Source organism: Echeneis naucrates, chromosome 2, assembly GCF_900963305.1.
Source record: "Echeneis naucrates chromosome 2, fEcheNa1.1, whole genome shotgun sequence".
In the NCBI taxonomy this organism is placed as follows: Eukaryota; Metazoa; Chordata; class Actinopteri; order Carangiformes; family Echeneidae; genus Echeneis; species Echeneis naucrates.
In genome coordinates this window covers 13590726-13607377 of record NC_042512.1, presented here as the reverse complement: position 1 = coordinate 13607377, position 16652 = coordinate 13590726, and the positions used below count along the sequence as shown (strand labels likewise).

The following is a 16652-nucleotide window of genomic DNA, read 5'->3' as shown; positions in this document are numbered from 1 at the left end:
CATTTTTCATTCAGCTCTGTCGTATTGAATAAGCAAATATTACTTCTCTGTTCCTCAAGAGTCCCATTATTATGAATCAGACACACTGACACGTCTAATAGGCGGCCACAGTAGTCACACCAAGTCTTTAACATCATTTAATCTGCATCAATTGGTTTCTGCTCTAACCCCCTTGTTTCCCTGAGTGGGGAAGATGAAAAGGGACGCACAGGGTCTTGCAAGATAGGGAAGATTAAACAGGTCACATGTTGCTCTCTCAAGCCCTTTCAAGTCTGTGCAGCAGGTTGTGGTGTTTAAAGGTGCTGAGAAAGGCTACTGAGCTCCCTCTTCAACACACACACACACACACACACACACACACACACACACACAGTTCCCACTGTCTGAGACACTTGTGCCGTTAGGTTTTCTTTCATCACAAAGACTTTGTACATAAATGCTCAAAGCAAATCATATTTCACCGTGTCTGTGCATGTGTGTGTGGGTAAGACCTTGTACATAGGAGCTCAAAGCTAATCATATTTCAAAGAGAGCACCAGAGGGACAGGTGAATGATTGGCCTCATTGATGGAAGCCTTCTAAACGTGGGTTTCAGTTTGTGTGTGTTTGTGCGGCTACACAGAAGGAGAAGTGTAATGTCTAAAATACAGCCGTTTGTTTCCTCTTTGCAGTTTTTAGCTGGTTATGTCCCAGCCTCTCACTGTCAATCATCCCTACTTTCTTTCATTTGCTGGCCTTTGCTGTCACTTGCTTGGCACCTGCGTATGGAATTTACTTCCTTTCCTAACGCACACACGGACACACACGATTAGTCACTCCCTTTCATGGCGTGTGCATGAGGACAGGTGTCTGCAGGTAGCTGTTTATCTTTTTGTTCCTAACCTTTCAAATGGAGAGGGCTTCTCCAGGCTACTACGCATGCACACGCTTTTGACTGCACACAAATGGGCATGTCAACAGAAACACATACACGTTTGAAGAACAAAGTGAAAAGAAAAATAAGACTTTGAACCTGACTAATAGGAACTCCTTACAGCTGTGATGAGGATTTGATCACAGTGTCGTCTTCAAAGCCAATTTAGATGTTGCTTTAATTAAAAAAAAAAAGAAAATTTTGACACGTCTTGATCCTGTTGAGTCGTTTCATTCCAAAATGCTTTTTCATTCATTTGGAAGAAACAAAAAATCTTTGAAATTGGACATTTGTATTTCAAAGATACTGACCACTCTTCAACCTTCATTTTTTATTTTTTAGTTACTGAAGGTTTTCCAAACACTAGCCAATTTAATTTCGGCACTTATTCAATAAATTCTGACCAAGTCATTGTGACACTTTTATAGCCCTGCAATTTCTTCTAAAATGAACATGTTAAGATGTCATTATGGCTTTTGTGAAATTTTGAAAGTATTTTCCACACAGATCAAAGAAAAACTTCAATCAACTGATGCGATTTTCTCAAAATCTATACTCCTTTTACTGTTTGAATTAATTTTTGATATCCTACCAATTTACAGAAGAAATTCTTCATTATGATGGCATTGTCATTGGATTAATGGCTTCTGGAAAGCCTGGCAGCTACTGTAGGCTGCGATAGTTTGCATTGACAGTTCACCTAAATCGTACACAAACACCCACACAAAAGCAGTTACATATGCTGTCTCTCAGGTCTATGTGTTTAATCCCTTGTGCAGAGCTGAGCAGATGTCTCCCATTTATTTATGAAATAACGCACAAGTGTGCGCACACACACACACACACACACACACACATACACCTGGCAGCAAGATCAAGTTACAGTGGATGATACACCTGGTGTGTATCAGGATTAACATATAAACACACCAATAGGAAAGGAGGAGGAAGAGGAAGAAGAGCAGTGGAAGAAAAAGAACAACACCGTTTGATTGTTTATGCACATTAGCAATTGTTACACACACACGTCATTTGCTTTTTATTCATTTTGTTATTGCTTCACACTGTTTACTCTGAGTCATACTTGGGTTCTTAATTTTGTGTGTCTATTTATGAACTGAACAGTGTATTATCTGACCTAAAGACACACAGACAGTGACAGGTTGGTATGAATGTTAACTAAGTGATGGTGTTATTGTCTGCTTATCTGACGTATCTGCTGCTGAATGAATGAGGGATGAGGGAGCTAACACCGCTGTGGTAACATGCTGCTTTGTTACTATGGTCAGCCTTCATTTTGTCTTTTAGTAGTTGCAAAAACCAACAATGCCGAAACTAAAATGACAATTTCCTCTCTGTTTCCTGTCCTGAAGCTGCTCCATCTCTTTTTCTTTTTACTTCAGTCACTCCCTCTCTCCCTCTTTGCCTGTTTGCTGATGCTACTCTCCCTCTTTTCAGCCATATAGGGCCCCTGGGGTTTCTGTACGTGCGTGAGTGTGAGTGTGTATTTGTCTGTGTGCTAATTGACCTTGCAGGGGGTTCCATTGATTGCCTCATCTTCTCTGATAGATTATAGGGCTGTTAATGTGGTGGGGAAATGGCAGCGTGGTGGGGCACAGCTGTTGTCACACAGACACACGTGTCACACACACAAATTCGGCACCCCTGCAACCAGGGCCTCCATGATTATTATTTTCCTTGTTGAGACAATGGGAGTGACACTGGGGCGGCAGAGGGGAGATGCTGGAGTGAATGTGGGATTTGATCTGAAGCCAGAAAGTGCTTGTGTTCAGTGTCTAATGGCACACCTACCAGAGAAATGGGTTTCTCCTCGTGTATCGATATATTTTTCCACTTCTGATTTTTACTGAAATGTCACATGCTGCAGTTTGATATTCTCAGAGATGTGAACTTTGGATGATTTAAAACGTCCCCTCATCTTTGGCACAAATTGTTCTGAGGTCACAGAAATGTCTGTGCTGCGTTGCGACGATTGTAGATTGGGTTTTTATAATAATAAGAGGCAATAAGGAGCATAGCGTGTTGTCATTGTCTATGTGCCTGTTCTTTATGTAGGCTGAATGAGTACAGACATTTAAAGCTTAAAGGCCTTAATCAGGCTCCTCTGCAGCCAAGCTGAGCCTTCGTCTGATTGTTTTTGTTGTACAAAAAGAATATTTCTGCTCCTGTTGTATTGAATCTGTGTGTCACTTGTCCTAATGTGACCACGGCAGCCTCACAGTTCAGCATCATTTCTAGGGGCTTGGTTAAGTTGCTGAAGCTTCTTCCATCATGTCCCAGAGCGATATCTGGTCTATGAGATCACTGTGGTTTATCTACAGTTAACAACACTGCTCTGCACAGAAACTACCATTTCGCTCCATTAGCACTTTCCAAACAAGTTAGACTCATGCAACAAGAAGTAATGTCTCAACTGAAATGAATGTTGTCTGGTTTCTGCTACCACCAGAGTCCGTATATTTAGATTGTGAGAGAACAGTTGGAGGTTTAATGACATTGCATTCTCTCAATTGTGGGATTTTAAATGCAGAATTTACATTCGCCTCTCTATGCAATGTACAAAATCGGAATCCAACAAAACGACACTCAGCGTTATAATAATGTGCAATGACTGACAGAAAAAAAAAAAAAAACACATTTTAAGTTTTACTTGTACCTACTTAACATAGTATGACACAGATTCAAGAGGGGCTGTCTCCCAACCACCTGAAGAAAGCCAAACTGATGTTCTTCTACACCCGCTACCCTTCTTCTAACATGCTCAAAATGTATTTCTCTGATGTCAAGGTAAGCGTTTGCCCTCATCTTATTTTCTTTGCACTGTCTGCTGTTTTCTCTATTTTAGGAGCTTTTTATTACTGTTTTCACTTGGCTTTTTTTTTACCTCTCCATCATATTCAAATCCTTCTTCTCTGTCAATTTTCATCCGTACTTTTTAATTTCAACCTGAATTCAATGTATTTTATTCCCTTGAGATTGTAGGAGATGAAGGTTTTTTTGAAAACTTTTAAAACAATGCAACACAGCCGAACCTTGATAAACTGTGTATGCACACACACTCACTCATTCAAAGAACTCAAATTCAGCAAATGAATGAATACAAAATGTTTCCTTGAGTCTTGTTTGTTCTGATTGACCTAGCGTCTTCTTCAATAGGCTAAAATGACATTTTAGTGTTGAAGATGTGACTGAAGCTGGTCAGAGATGTTCAAAAGTTCAAAAGACAAGCATTAAGCAAGGCCATATGGTTGCTGTCAGAGAAGAGCCATTCGGAAAACTAGAAATTCAAGATCTTTAGAATAAGATATTAAAAATCATATTGGTTTGTTTTCCATTGACAGCTTGAGCAGATGAAATTATATTTGTCCTATTTTGTGCGGACATTTGGTTTTTTCGATATAGTAACAGTTGCTTTTTTTATCTTAATTTTTTCTCCTCAACAACTTTCACAGTCTAAATCTCTCACAGTCCCATGAGTTACTTTTGCGCATTTTGTTGTCTCACGTGGTTTTATTTGTTGTTTTTTTAGCTTCTGTTATGCTGCAAAAATGTGTGAGTGTATTTGTGAAGGAGAGCTGAGGAGACCTGATAGCACAGATGGGTGCTCCAGTCTGTCACGTCTTTGTGGCATAATTAGAGTTTCTGGCCTTAATCGGCCTGGGCTTTGAAAGGGGGGTGATAACGCCCACTTTCCCTCTCACACTCTCTCTCTCTCCGTCTCACACACACACACACACACACACACACACACACACACACACACACACAGAGCCACCCCACGACCACAACATTCAACAACCTCAACCTCAAGCCCCCTTTCAGCCAAAACACACATACACACTGTCACTCTCACTCTCAAAAACAGAAAATGAGAAATCTGGAAAGAAGTAAGTTCTGACAGACAGCAGGATGCACAGGTAAAAAGAAAGACAGACACAATGGAAATAGTTAGGAAAAAAACACAAGGAACCAAACACACAGCGAAGAGCAAGACATGGAAAATGAGTTTGAAAGAAAGAGGAGATTATGGAAAGTGTGTGCATGTGTGTGTGTGTGTGTGTGTGTGTATACATGGTGTTTCTGAAAAATTGACAGTGGGAAAATAGGGAGGGAGGACAAACAAATGAGAGGGATGACAACAGAACAACAGCTTTAAAACAAAGGCCCTGATTGTTTTGTGTTTACAGGCTGCTGTGTGTTTTGCAAAAGTAGCATACAGCTCCTCGACGGATTCAGGACACTGTATTCAAATGAGCAACCACACACACACACACACCAGCTGCCCTTTGGCTCATATCTGTGGTGACCACTTCCTCATGGCAGTGCCACATCCTTATCAGCTGCCATGGCAACAAGGGTCGCTGGGACACCAGGTTGCTAGGCAAACACAAGGTTGCTAAGCCTACCTACTCCCAGTACATTAGTCTGATTTGTCATTAACCGGGATCCATTAAATGATAAAAATGGACACCGTCTGCTACAGTTCTTTCTACTGTTATTGAGACAATAAAAACAGAAAATGTTGGATTTATAAACCAGCTAGCATGATCTGAAACTTAATTAAGTTTTTCCGTATTAAATGGTAAGACTAAAAATTTAAATATAAATGAAATTGTATTTGGTTGCAAACACCGTATTAACTTCAGCCTCATTGATTTAATACATGCACAGATTTGAACGGGACACCTGACACTAACCATAACCCTTTAAGGCTTCTTCTTTAGAAATTGTTTCTAAAAATCTCTGAGCAAAACACACAATGAAGAATGAATATCTCCCCATTTGTGAAAATAATGATAATGAACTATGCAAGCCACGAGCTGGTCACGTGGTTTTGTTTCCTCAAATGTACTGGATTAAAAACTTTCATGACCCTCCAGTTTCCATGTAATAACAAAAAACAACAGTTAAAAACAGTTAAAAGTGCGATGTGCTGACATTGATAATTTCCCATAATCAGCTTACTTCCCCTGTCTAAATCAGACTTTTTGTTATCCGAGTAATATGATTAACAATTATGTTGCCAAATAAACTGTGGCTTTGGGGTTCAATTTGGAGGATAAAAAAAAAAAAAAATAGGACTAATGAGTTAATACACACGCCGATTTCATCAGTTTATCTTGAGCTTGATATTAGCTTAAGATTCATCCCTTCACCAATCTGTGGGTTCATATACAAGCTGATATTCAATTCATCTCTTCATCTCAGCAGCATGGATTGAGATTAGGAGGTATGCAATGCTTTGGCCTGCCACTTTGTTCAGCACATGGGGGGAGGGGGTACCACAGTCAGGACCACACAGATCTGGGATTTCAAGGAATGAAAACATTTTTGGTTGGAATTCATTGTCTGACAGTATACAGTGGCACAACTTGTAAAAGAAGAAAATCAGATCTATAGATGGTTTTACATCTTTGTGAAGGTGATTACAAATACAATACAATACAAATATTTAGAATGGCAAATATAAGGAAAGAAACTGGATTTGATTTGGTGAAAAATGGCCAAAAGCTTTCCTGCCACATATCTGGCACCACCAGTGAGACCACTGGTTTCTCATGCCGATCTAACGATCACAAAATGCCTCACAAATAGTTTTAAAAAGGCAAACCTATCTAAAGCAGCTGAGTCATTTTTAGTCATTTTCAGATGAAGTGTTAACCTTTGAGGGAGTATTTTCAGATGTGTCAGAGTTTAATTATCTCAAGTGGAATATTTACAGCAACAAGTGTGCAGAATTGTATATAAATACAAACTACAGGGCGTATGAGTGGGTGCTCATCGTGTTGAGGGAAGATGTGCAGCGGTGCAGCTCACTGCTGTTTTACATTGTGTTTGTGGTTCTACAGCGCAGAGAAATGAGAGATACCAGCCATTGTCTATGCAGAGAAATGGGAGCAATATACTGATGCTTTTGGTTATGTTGGCTTTGTTGACAATAAGAGGAATATGATGTATTAACAGCATTATCCCTTCAGAAAATGTCTTGTCCTTCATACTTTATGCAAATAATGATTTACAGTCAAATTTATTTTTAATTGAGGCATAATCCCATCTAATCCATCATATTTCTCTGTGGGAGGAACTCTGTAGTTATTATTTTGTTTAATAAAAAATGAATCATGGATAATCCTATTTGTGATGAATAGGGCTGTTCCTTTCAAGGCTTCGGTGTATGGGTGTGTGTGTGTGTGTGTGTGTGTGTGTGTGTAGCACTGAGTGGAAAGAGCACCCTGTTGCTATCTGTGTATGTGTGTGTCCTGCTTCATTGTCCCATTGCATTCATTACCCTCATCATTACCATATTTCTAAAAATCCGGGTCAATGTCTCTTTTTCTTCTTCTCTCGCTCTCACTCTCTCTCTTAGTCCCACTCTCTCGCCCTACTCCCCCCCACCCCTCCTTCTCTGGGAACAATAAGTAGCATGTGTTAGGAGGATCAGGCAGATTCACTGTAAGGGAATTAGGGCCCTGAATGGCTTCCCCTAATTGGACTTGAATGGACTTTGTCTATGGGAAACTGGTTCTTAAAGATGAGCTTCTTACACACAATGTCCCGCTCTCAGTGTGGGAAGTGGGTTGAGCTGACAACTGTTTTAGGCACAGATGAGCAAGCATGCGCGCGCACGCACACACACACACACACACACACACACACACACACACACACATACACACACACACAAAAGCTTAATTGCACAGTAAAAGCTCTTGCCTTCTGACCAGACAATCATATATGTAAGCATGAGACGCTGAGGTCTCTGCTGTCTCGTCTTGAGAGAGTCAGTGAGAGTAATTAAGACCTTGTTAAGACTGGAGCAGTTAGCATTAATTAGATGCTTGTTGGCTCGGGGAGTTCTTCCTGACTCGCACTCGCTCTCACTCAGTTTCTCTGCCAGCTGAGCATTTCTACATATTGTACACTCAAAAACACACCCACACACATTCAGCGAACACGACAGCAGCCACACACTCATCAGCGAGGGCCCTTTAGACTCTTGCCTTGAGAAATTGAAATGACATCTTGATGGCTTAGTCTCAGCAGGAATCAATTAGCATCCAATCCGCCTCTCACCCATCTCGTCAGTTAGAGTTACACAGCCAATTTGGCAACGTCAGGAAATGAACCAGCAACAGCTCATCTACTGATACTGATACAACTGAACTTCAGCAATTACCACGTGTGTCTCCTCTGGATGACAATGCACTTAAATCTGAACATGGAGGCACAGAACAGACAGAAAGAGATACGTAAAATTAAAATGTGCCGCTGTATTGTACTTACTTAGACTGTGTTTAAAGGTGAAATGTTAATACAAAGCTTTCTTAATTTCCTCAGTCCTCTCTTCACCAGGGTCACTCCTGCTCCATGAGCAGAAGGTTTAAGGTTAATAAACTGTTTATAATAATTTAATACTTCATCTTTCTTTGATTCAAGAGAAGTAATCCTGTAAGATTAGATGTCACATGCCTTCAAATTGTAAACTGAACAGTATAAAAGAAGACAACATTTTTGGGGTCCTGAACACAAACTCAAGGACCTAATAGTGAAATTTAGTTCATGGATAGAATTTGAAACAGTTGTCTAACCTTTTGACAAAGACACACAGAGGCTGCTTCTGAAATAAAACTGCACTAACTACATAAAACCAATTATCTGTTCAGGCAATGAACAACTGTCTAATTACTTTGTATTCTTATGTCATGCTAAATAATTGGCCTCACAAATTCAAAACTAAAAACGACCAAAACCCATGATTACTTTGTTACTATGGATCTGTGAAACTACACTGTGAATTTTTCTCACACACAAACAAACAAACAACCTGGTACGGTGTATACAGTGGAGTAAAGTACAAATGTTTAATTCATCATTTAAGAAGTTAGAGCTATTCCTCCAGGATCCACAGAAAACCTTCAGCGGCAGAAGTCATGGATTAATGTTGACTGTGCACATTCGCACTCTACTCTATCAATGTGCTGAGCCATGACAAATCTGGTTGAAGTGGGTAGATACTTAAAGGATGTGTGTGTATGGCCGACTAACATGGCCTGGGGGCCTGACGACACACGCCGTCAAGGGAAGGAGAGTAGAGTTGGGGCACACTGACACTTTCTCTGACACTCGCTTTACCCCTTTTCGTTGTAAACAGAAAATGGAAAATGGCATTCCTCGAGCTCAGCGTTTTGCCCTCCCCCTTCTGCTTTTTCTTTCTCCCCTCTCCTTTTTTTTTTTGTTTGTTTTGTGCTGATTGCCATGATCAGGATGGGATGAGTGGGTGGGTGTGGGCGGGCTGGTGGTCAGATGCATGCATGTTTTTAAGTTTCTAGACCTTTAAAATGTGCTCAGCCAGTTTCAGTGTTTATTCTGGGACTATTCCATCTATCACGTAGCTCTTTCATGTTTTTTCTCAAGTTTACCTTCAATGATGATGAAACTTCTATCAGGGCTAATCTGTGATTTAATGTGTGGGATTACAGCATCTTTCAGTGAAGTCCATTTGGAAGTCTGACTGAATAACTTTTCAATATTGACCTCTTTTTTGTGATTGTACTTCGTGTAAATGCTTTGCAGTTTGTGTTTATAGATAATATAGATTATTGCATCATCTCGTGTTGGTAAATCGCTGCTATGTTTAAATGCTGAGTTATCGTGTTTTTGTGCAACTCGTGTGTATTTGTGTGTGTGTGTTTGTACGTGTAGGGAGAGTGTTTGACCCACAAAACTTTGCCCTCCCACCACTCTGCTTTGTAAAACCATCTCCCTTTCCATCTGCTGCAGACACACACCAACACACTGCCCCCAGTTGTGCTCCATTATGTCACCTCTCCGAGCGCTGCTGAAAAAATATCTTTTCCTCCGTCATCCTCTGCACGCTCACTGCATTCCTTTTCCATGTTACCTCAGTCCATTTGTCTCTCTCCCTCTGTCCCACGCTTTCTGTCCCCCTATCTCTTTCGCTCATCCCCTGTTCCTGTGAGACAATGTCTTGTGACAATACCAAGCTTAATCTCCGTGTCAAAGCCATTTTTCCCCTTCACCGAACACACACACAAACACACACATCCACTTTCACCGGGGTTGTCACTGTTGTCCCCCCTCTGTTTTTTATCACTTAAGAGGGGATGAAAACTTAAAAATACACAATACACACACTCACACTACATGTTTGTGTGGTTTTACTCACACTTTTATTTATTATGGTCAATGAATGTTACAATAATTGAAGATCAGATCTAGATCAGAAAAAAGAAACAGCTGCTTCATTATTCGTAATATTATATATAATATATATGATTTTATTTTGGGAAAAACTAGTGAGAGATAATAGTTAATTGTGGGTTCTGCAGAGTCTGAAAGTGTGTGATGGCACAATGAAAAATGTATTGAATAGTTTGGCCATTCTTGTTTGATTAGGAAGATTTATAAGGGCAGTTTTGTTTTTTTTCCAGTGAAAGCCTTTGCTTTAGTGACTAATGATGGGGATAAAGAGAATTAAATTTGGAGGGAGGGTTTCTGTTCCTCATAGTCATTCAATGAATGTATGTAGCAAAATACAAGTAAGTTAAACACGTTTTCTTTGCTCAAGGGGCCGGTTTGAATGGTGTTCACTTACGTATACGAATCTGAGTGTGAGCAGGTGGTAAAACTAAAGTTGAAATAGACACCATCAACCGAACCACCCTAAGAATATGCGAAAGAAGATGTTTGTTTTTCTTCACTGCAAAGGGAACTCAAGGTTCGTCTCCTCATTTTCTTTTAGAAATTCCTGTGTTTATGGCTGCTTATTTGATAAGCTTTGAAGTACAAAGACACCTCAGCTCAGTGCTGATGAAGTTTTCTTTGTGTAAAACAGAAAAATTTCAGAGACTGACCTTGTAAGAAGAGTTTGAACTGCATGGTCTATGCACTGTCTACAAAAGTTTATTTAATTTGTAAATGCAATAACCACTCATACAGAAGTCAAATCAAATTTAATGACACGCCAACATGCAAATAAGTACAAAAGCAAACAGACTTTGCCTTTATAAATCTAAAGCACCATCACACAGGAAGTAGTGTTCACTGTAGTCGATCTCACTGGCAAACTCAAAACCCTCCATGACGATTTTTTGCAATGAGACTCAATAACTCCCTCAGCAGCCCAAACTACATTCGAGTTCGTACAGTGCCTGTGAGCACTCAACACAACAAGCTTATACCTGTTTTGTTTCTCCTGTCCATTTGTGTAGGGGGAAACGTGAGAATTCCCCAAGTGGAAAGATAAAATGAAAATACTGCTTGCCTCAAATGTAAATCATTCTGTGTTTTCACAGTTCAATCGCTGCATCACCTCCCAGCTGATCAAGTGGTTCAGCAACTTCAGGGAGTTCTACTACATCCAGATGGAGAAGTTTGCCCGGCAGGCTATAAACGAGGGCGTGACCGCTGCAGAGGAGCTGAGTGTGGGCCGTGACGCCGAGCTTTTCAGGGCGCTCAACATGCACTACAACAAAGCCAATGACTTTGAGGTAAGCTGGGCCAGATGCTGGGAGATCAGTAACACCTTCAGCTCAACAATGTAAAATGTAACAATGGCAATTAAGTGTCAAAATGTGATGCTGTTCTCAGGGCTATGTTTTAATTGTATGATTTACAAAAAATACTTTTCAAAACTTTTTGGTAAAATGAAAAAGAAGCTCCCTTTTTTGCATCAGATTGCCTCAGAAAATTAAAACTCATCAGCAGCAAATCCTGTTTCTTAACATGAAAACTTAAAATTGGATTCAGCATAGCTCAGACAAAACGTCCTCTACCAAGTCAGCTGTTCGGAGGGAAACAGTAACCTCACAATTCTGCTGAGGTGCGGATGTCACAGAATGTGTGTGTGTGTGTTTGTGTGTGTCTGTGTGTTCGATGAGGCGAAAGAGGACGCCGCTCAAGGCGCGGGTGTCCTTGTCAAAGCGATTTGCAGAAGTCACATTCTCTCCCTCATTTTTTCTCTCCCAATATCGGTCTAAGAGGACCTGAGGGGCCTTAAACTATCCAACAAAACATCAGCAGCATTTAGATGTTCATTAGCACGCACACACACGCACGCACCCTCTTTGCATTAGGAGATTAATGTTAAGGCTTAAATGTCAAAAGATCAAGATTTGACCAAATACACATACCCAGTCACACAAACACACACACACTGACTTTATGGCACTGAAATATCCCTTTGGAAGAATGAATAGCAAAAGCTTTGCATGCTTTGCATCGGAAGAATCAGGTAGCTTTTCACAGGTGTGTATGTAAAGGACCAATACAGGAAACAGACACACATATGCAAATAAGTTCTGTGGTTTTGTGGGGGGGGGGTTCTTTTTTGGGATTATAGGGTAGGGCTCATACTGGAATCATGATTCACGACCGGTGCTTTGCCTTTCAAATACATATCAATTACACTCATTTAGGGTTAACAATTCTTGAACGTTTTATCCACTTTTAAATAGATTTCTCCGCTAACAGCATTCATTACTTTTGCTTCAGGCCATTTCAGTGCAATATGAAAATCAACTGGGGGATACTTGAGACCAGATAGTTCAATAAGATAGTTAAATAATTACAAGGATTAAAAAGAAAAGGTTTATATGAAGTTCTTTAACAAGCAGAAGCAGCTGAACATTTTCTACAGACATGATTGGAGCTGAAAGTGAATTGAGTTGTAAATGTAGCGGTATTATGAAAGTCCTGTGTGATGCCTAAGAAGATGACCTTCTATACACCGTATCTGAGTTTTACATAAATTCAGGGGCTGAAAGATAGAAACATCTCAATCAAAACTTCTGGTTATATGTCGAAAAATAGTCAGATTTGTGGTTAAAGGAGCTAATTTGCAGCACCATTAGATATAATTGTAATCAGTAAAAGCTGCTGATAAGGACTTTAGTTGGAGAACATGTGTGTCCTCTGTGCACAAAGGTAGGTGTGAGTTTCTTTCTCTTACTTTGTCCCCTTTCCTGCCTGCCTCCTTCTCTCCCTTCACCTCCCTCCATCCCCTTCCACCATCCTTTCATCCACCCGGAGGGAACATTACCAGCTAGGGACCCTCTCTCTCTCTCTCTCTCTCACTCTCTCTCTCTCACTCCTTCTCTCTCCCCCTCTGTCAAACTCAGAGGCGTGAAACTGGAACCACGGCCGATTCAGCAAGTCTCCTGACGCACACACATGCACACGCACATGCACGTATACACACACGTCTTCTCCTTTTGCCAAATTTAGCATCATCAGAGTTCCACCTTGGTTTGTCCCTCATTGCACAGCCCTCCCCTCATTTCTCCTCTTCGTTTTGTTCTTTCCTTACTCCCTCTCCTTCCTCCCCCCTTCTTGCTGAATCTGTCCTCCGTCTGTTTGCTCGACACCTCCTCTCCTTTTCCTCTTCTTCTTTTGACCACACCTGCCTGCCTGCCCACTGCTTCTTCTTCCTCCTCAGCTACCGTCCTCTGCTCCACCTGTCTTCCAACTTCCCACCATCTCATCTTCTCCTCCTCTGCTCTATAACTTTTGTCCTATTCTTTCCCAGGCTTCCATCTTATCTCGCACTGATGTACTCCCATCTCATCATCATCTCATTTCTTCCTGACAGCTTTGCCTACAATACAAATCTGTGTTTTGCCAAATTATGTGGTCAAAGTCAGGTCTTACAAGGTTAAATTATGTGCATTTGTTATGTCTTCCTTGTTAAACAAGAAGTTAATCTTAGTCGATGCCACGTATCTGGTGAAATTAGATGAGTCTTCTTAGGTTTGACGGGTTATTAGGAAAAGCTTGTGCCATTAGTCAACGTACATGGCTCGCATTGTAAATAATAATTGTAGATTATTGCTGTGAAGTGGTGAGTGTAATTGGTCGGAGCTGTGTGTGTGTGTGTGTGTGTGTGTGTTAACTGTCTTCCAAAGCTGGCGTAAACAGGCCTCAGTAATTATAGCAGCTTCATTAATTACCCCCCCCCCCCCCCGCCACATTCTTTCGACTCTTCTTCCTTGTTTACCTCTGGCTTGCTCTCTTTTTGCTCTCTTCATCCTTACTGCCACCCCTCTTCTCTGAAACAATTTTTTCCTAATTGCAACTCTGCCCACTTACTAATGAGGAAGGCAAAAAAGGATGGAGGCTGGGAAAGAAAACAGGGAATAAATTGAAAAAAATAAAAAAAGAGAGAGAGAGAGAAAACAAAAAGAGACAGACAGAGATTTTCTTTGCCAGGACACTCACGGAAAGGTGTCAGCTTCCACCTTCTGCCAAGAGGAAGTGGAACGTTTCCTCTTTCTTTTTTTATTGAAACCTGATTGATGAGTCGTTGGTGAAGTCTGCCAGCAGAACTGGGCAAGGCACTCTTAACTTCCCTCAGAGTGTGTATGCGTGTGTGTGTTAAAGTTTTGGTAAAATGTGTGAAGTACACTTACAGTTTGGCGAATTAGACTTGCCAGAGCGCATGCACACACACACACACACAACACACACACTAAAGTAAATGTGAAGCAAAGAATAGGGGCCTGGAGTTTTAAAAGGAATGAAGTTGTCACATTTTTGTGTGTGTGTGTGTGTTGGGTGCGGAGGGACAATGAGACATTTTTATGAAGCCTTCGAGAGGACGTTCTCATCTTTCCAGTTCAAGGATCCTCACTGGCTCTGTCAGCACCAAACGACAGCACAGCTGTGCCTCTCACACTCACACACACACTCACACACTCTCTCTCACACACACACATACACACACAGGTACTCATTTGTGTTCATCTGAAAGAGCAGATACCTTCTCTTGAAGGGTGGGTGTGGTTGCTATCAAAACCTGCCCTTTGACGTTGAACTCTACAAACACACACAGACACATGCACACTTAGAGGGCACAGAGTGGTCACACACTCACATTTCAGGGCTATCTAATTTCATAAACGGTGCATTTCATGAAAGACTGAAGTTCTCATATCTTTCACTGCCGTTTTAGAGTCATTGTCATCCCTTCCCTCTCCTTAATCACCTATTCACTCATCTTTTCAGCTTCCTTTTCATATGAATTCTCTCAGGAATTGAAGCTCTAAGTGGTCTATCTATCAGATTCTTTCTCAACATCAGCAGCAGCTTTGAAAACATGCCTTGGTGCTGAATCTTGGGATTATTGCTTTGTTATTGTTATGTGAACAGTGCTGTTTAATAAGTAAACACACACTTAAGTATTAAAGCTTCACCTGTCTCATTCTATTTGCCTTTTATTTACATATTTTCTCCCTCATGTCATCGCTGTCTTTCTGTTTCCTAATCACCCTGTAACATACCCAGCAGGTGCACACACACTTGGAGTGACAGATCCCACTTTAAAGAGGCAGTGCTTTCTTTTTCTCTCCTCCCTCTTTTCAACGTAGATCTCTCTCTCTCATTCAAAAAGTCAGATTTTTACCAGACACATATTAGAAAAGCTTTCGCTCTCAGAAAGTTCACAATATCCAAGCCACTAATGACACTCCGATCAGTTTTCAGTATCTAAAACATCTAAACATATCTGACGGGAAGTGGATGTTAGACTAACAAGGCTCCAAAAATACTCTAATTTGGATTTGGGGATTCCAGTCAGTAATCAGTGTAGATCTGGTTCCTTCAGTCATAAAGTATGGACTGGGATAATGCAAATTAACTTTATATATGAACATGCATTGTTTAATCCGTATAGAGTATAGTATATAATCCGTATGCACGATTTTTACTGCTGTCAGTGTAATTAAGCAAGCATGAGCGCTGAGTAACCAAGTCGTCTTCAGTGTCTCTTTCTCTCTGCTGCTTGACAGAAAGCGGTATGTTACAGAAAATGCCACCTGCCAGTTTCTGTCACTGTAATTATAGCTATCTGTGGTGTGTGTGTGTGTGTGTGTGTCTGTGTGTGTCTTAGTATTCCAGTTGAGAAGAAGGAGGCATCATCTTTGTCACTGAGCCTGATTGGAGTCACGAGGGGACGATGTGTGTGTGTGTGTGTGTGTGTGTGTGTGGTGTTCCTCCATATGTGTGTAAAAGTGTGCGTGTATTTGTGTGCACGATGTGCATGCAGTGATTCCCTTCCCCTGCCCCAGCTGTCTCCTTAGCTTTAACAATAGGCCTGGTAACAAAGACATGGCCTTCAGCCTCTGCCATGTGATACTAGTGGTCTGCAGCCACTCAGTCAGATGACCCAGGCTATTGTCCTCTATGGATGACACACAAACACACACACACACACACACACACACACAAGGAAGCACTGAACACACACCAATCCAAGGAAGCACAGCACGTGTGCCAACAGACGCACACAAATGGCAGCATGCAGAGATACAAAGATATGCGCAAGCGCTGCACACAAAAAGAAGATGCACACACTCATAAGATAGCGAGAACAGACACACACAGACACAGACGCAATCTCAGGACGCAGACCCTTCCTCTCAGTCACATGTAGTCTGAACAAAGAGAAACTTCATTGCCATTGTCCTGGTGAGTGAGATCAGTGACTGATTGACAAAAGAGCAGCAGAGAAAGGAAACATATTGCGAATGTCCTGGAGGAACCTCCAGTCTTCTCTTTTACCTCAAATTTCACACTTAAATGGCAGCCAAAAAAAAAAAAAGAACAGCGATGACTAAGAGGTAAAGATACTGTCGAAATAGAGATGAGAATAATCTTTTTTTTGTCAAACAGCTGGTCATTTTAATAAAAAGCTATGTTGGGT

The 16652-nt window shown here is 41.0% G+C and overlaps 1 protein-coding gene across 2 annotated transcripts in view; it reads left to right on the top strand.

Moving 5' to 3' along the window:
* The window catches only part of LOC115056553 (prospero homeobox protein 1-like), a 29959-nt gene that overhangs the window by 6099 nt on the left and 7208 nt on the right, over positions 1-16652 (top strand). For both annotated transcript variants that reach the window (XM_029523083.1, XM_029523091.1), the window contains exons 5-6: positions 3614-3721; positions 11251-11445. In XM_029523083.1, coding sequence (XP_029378943.1) covers positions 3614-3721; positions 11251-11445 — 303 coding nt within the window. The remainder of the gene's footprint in view (positions 1-3613; positions 3722-11250; positions 11446-16652) is intronic.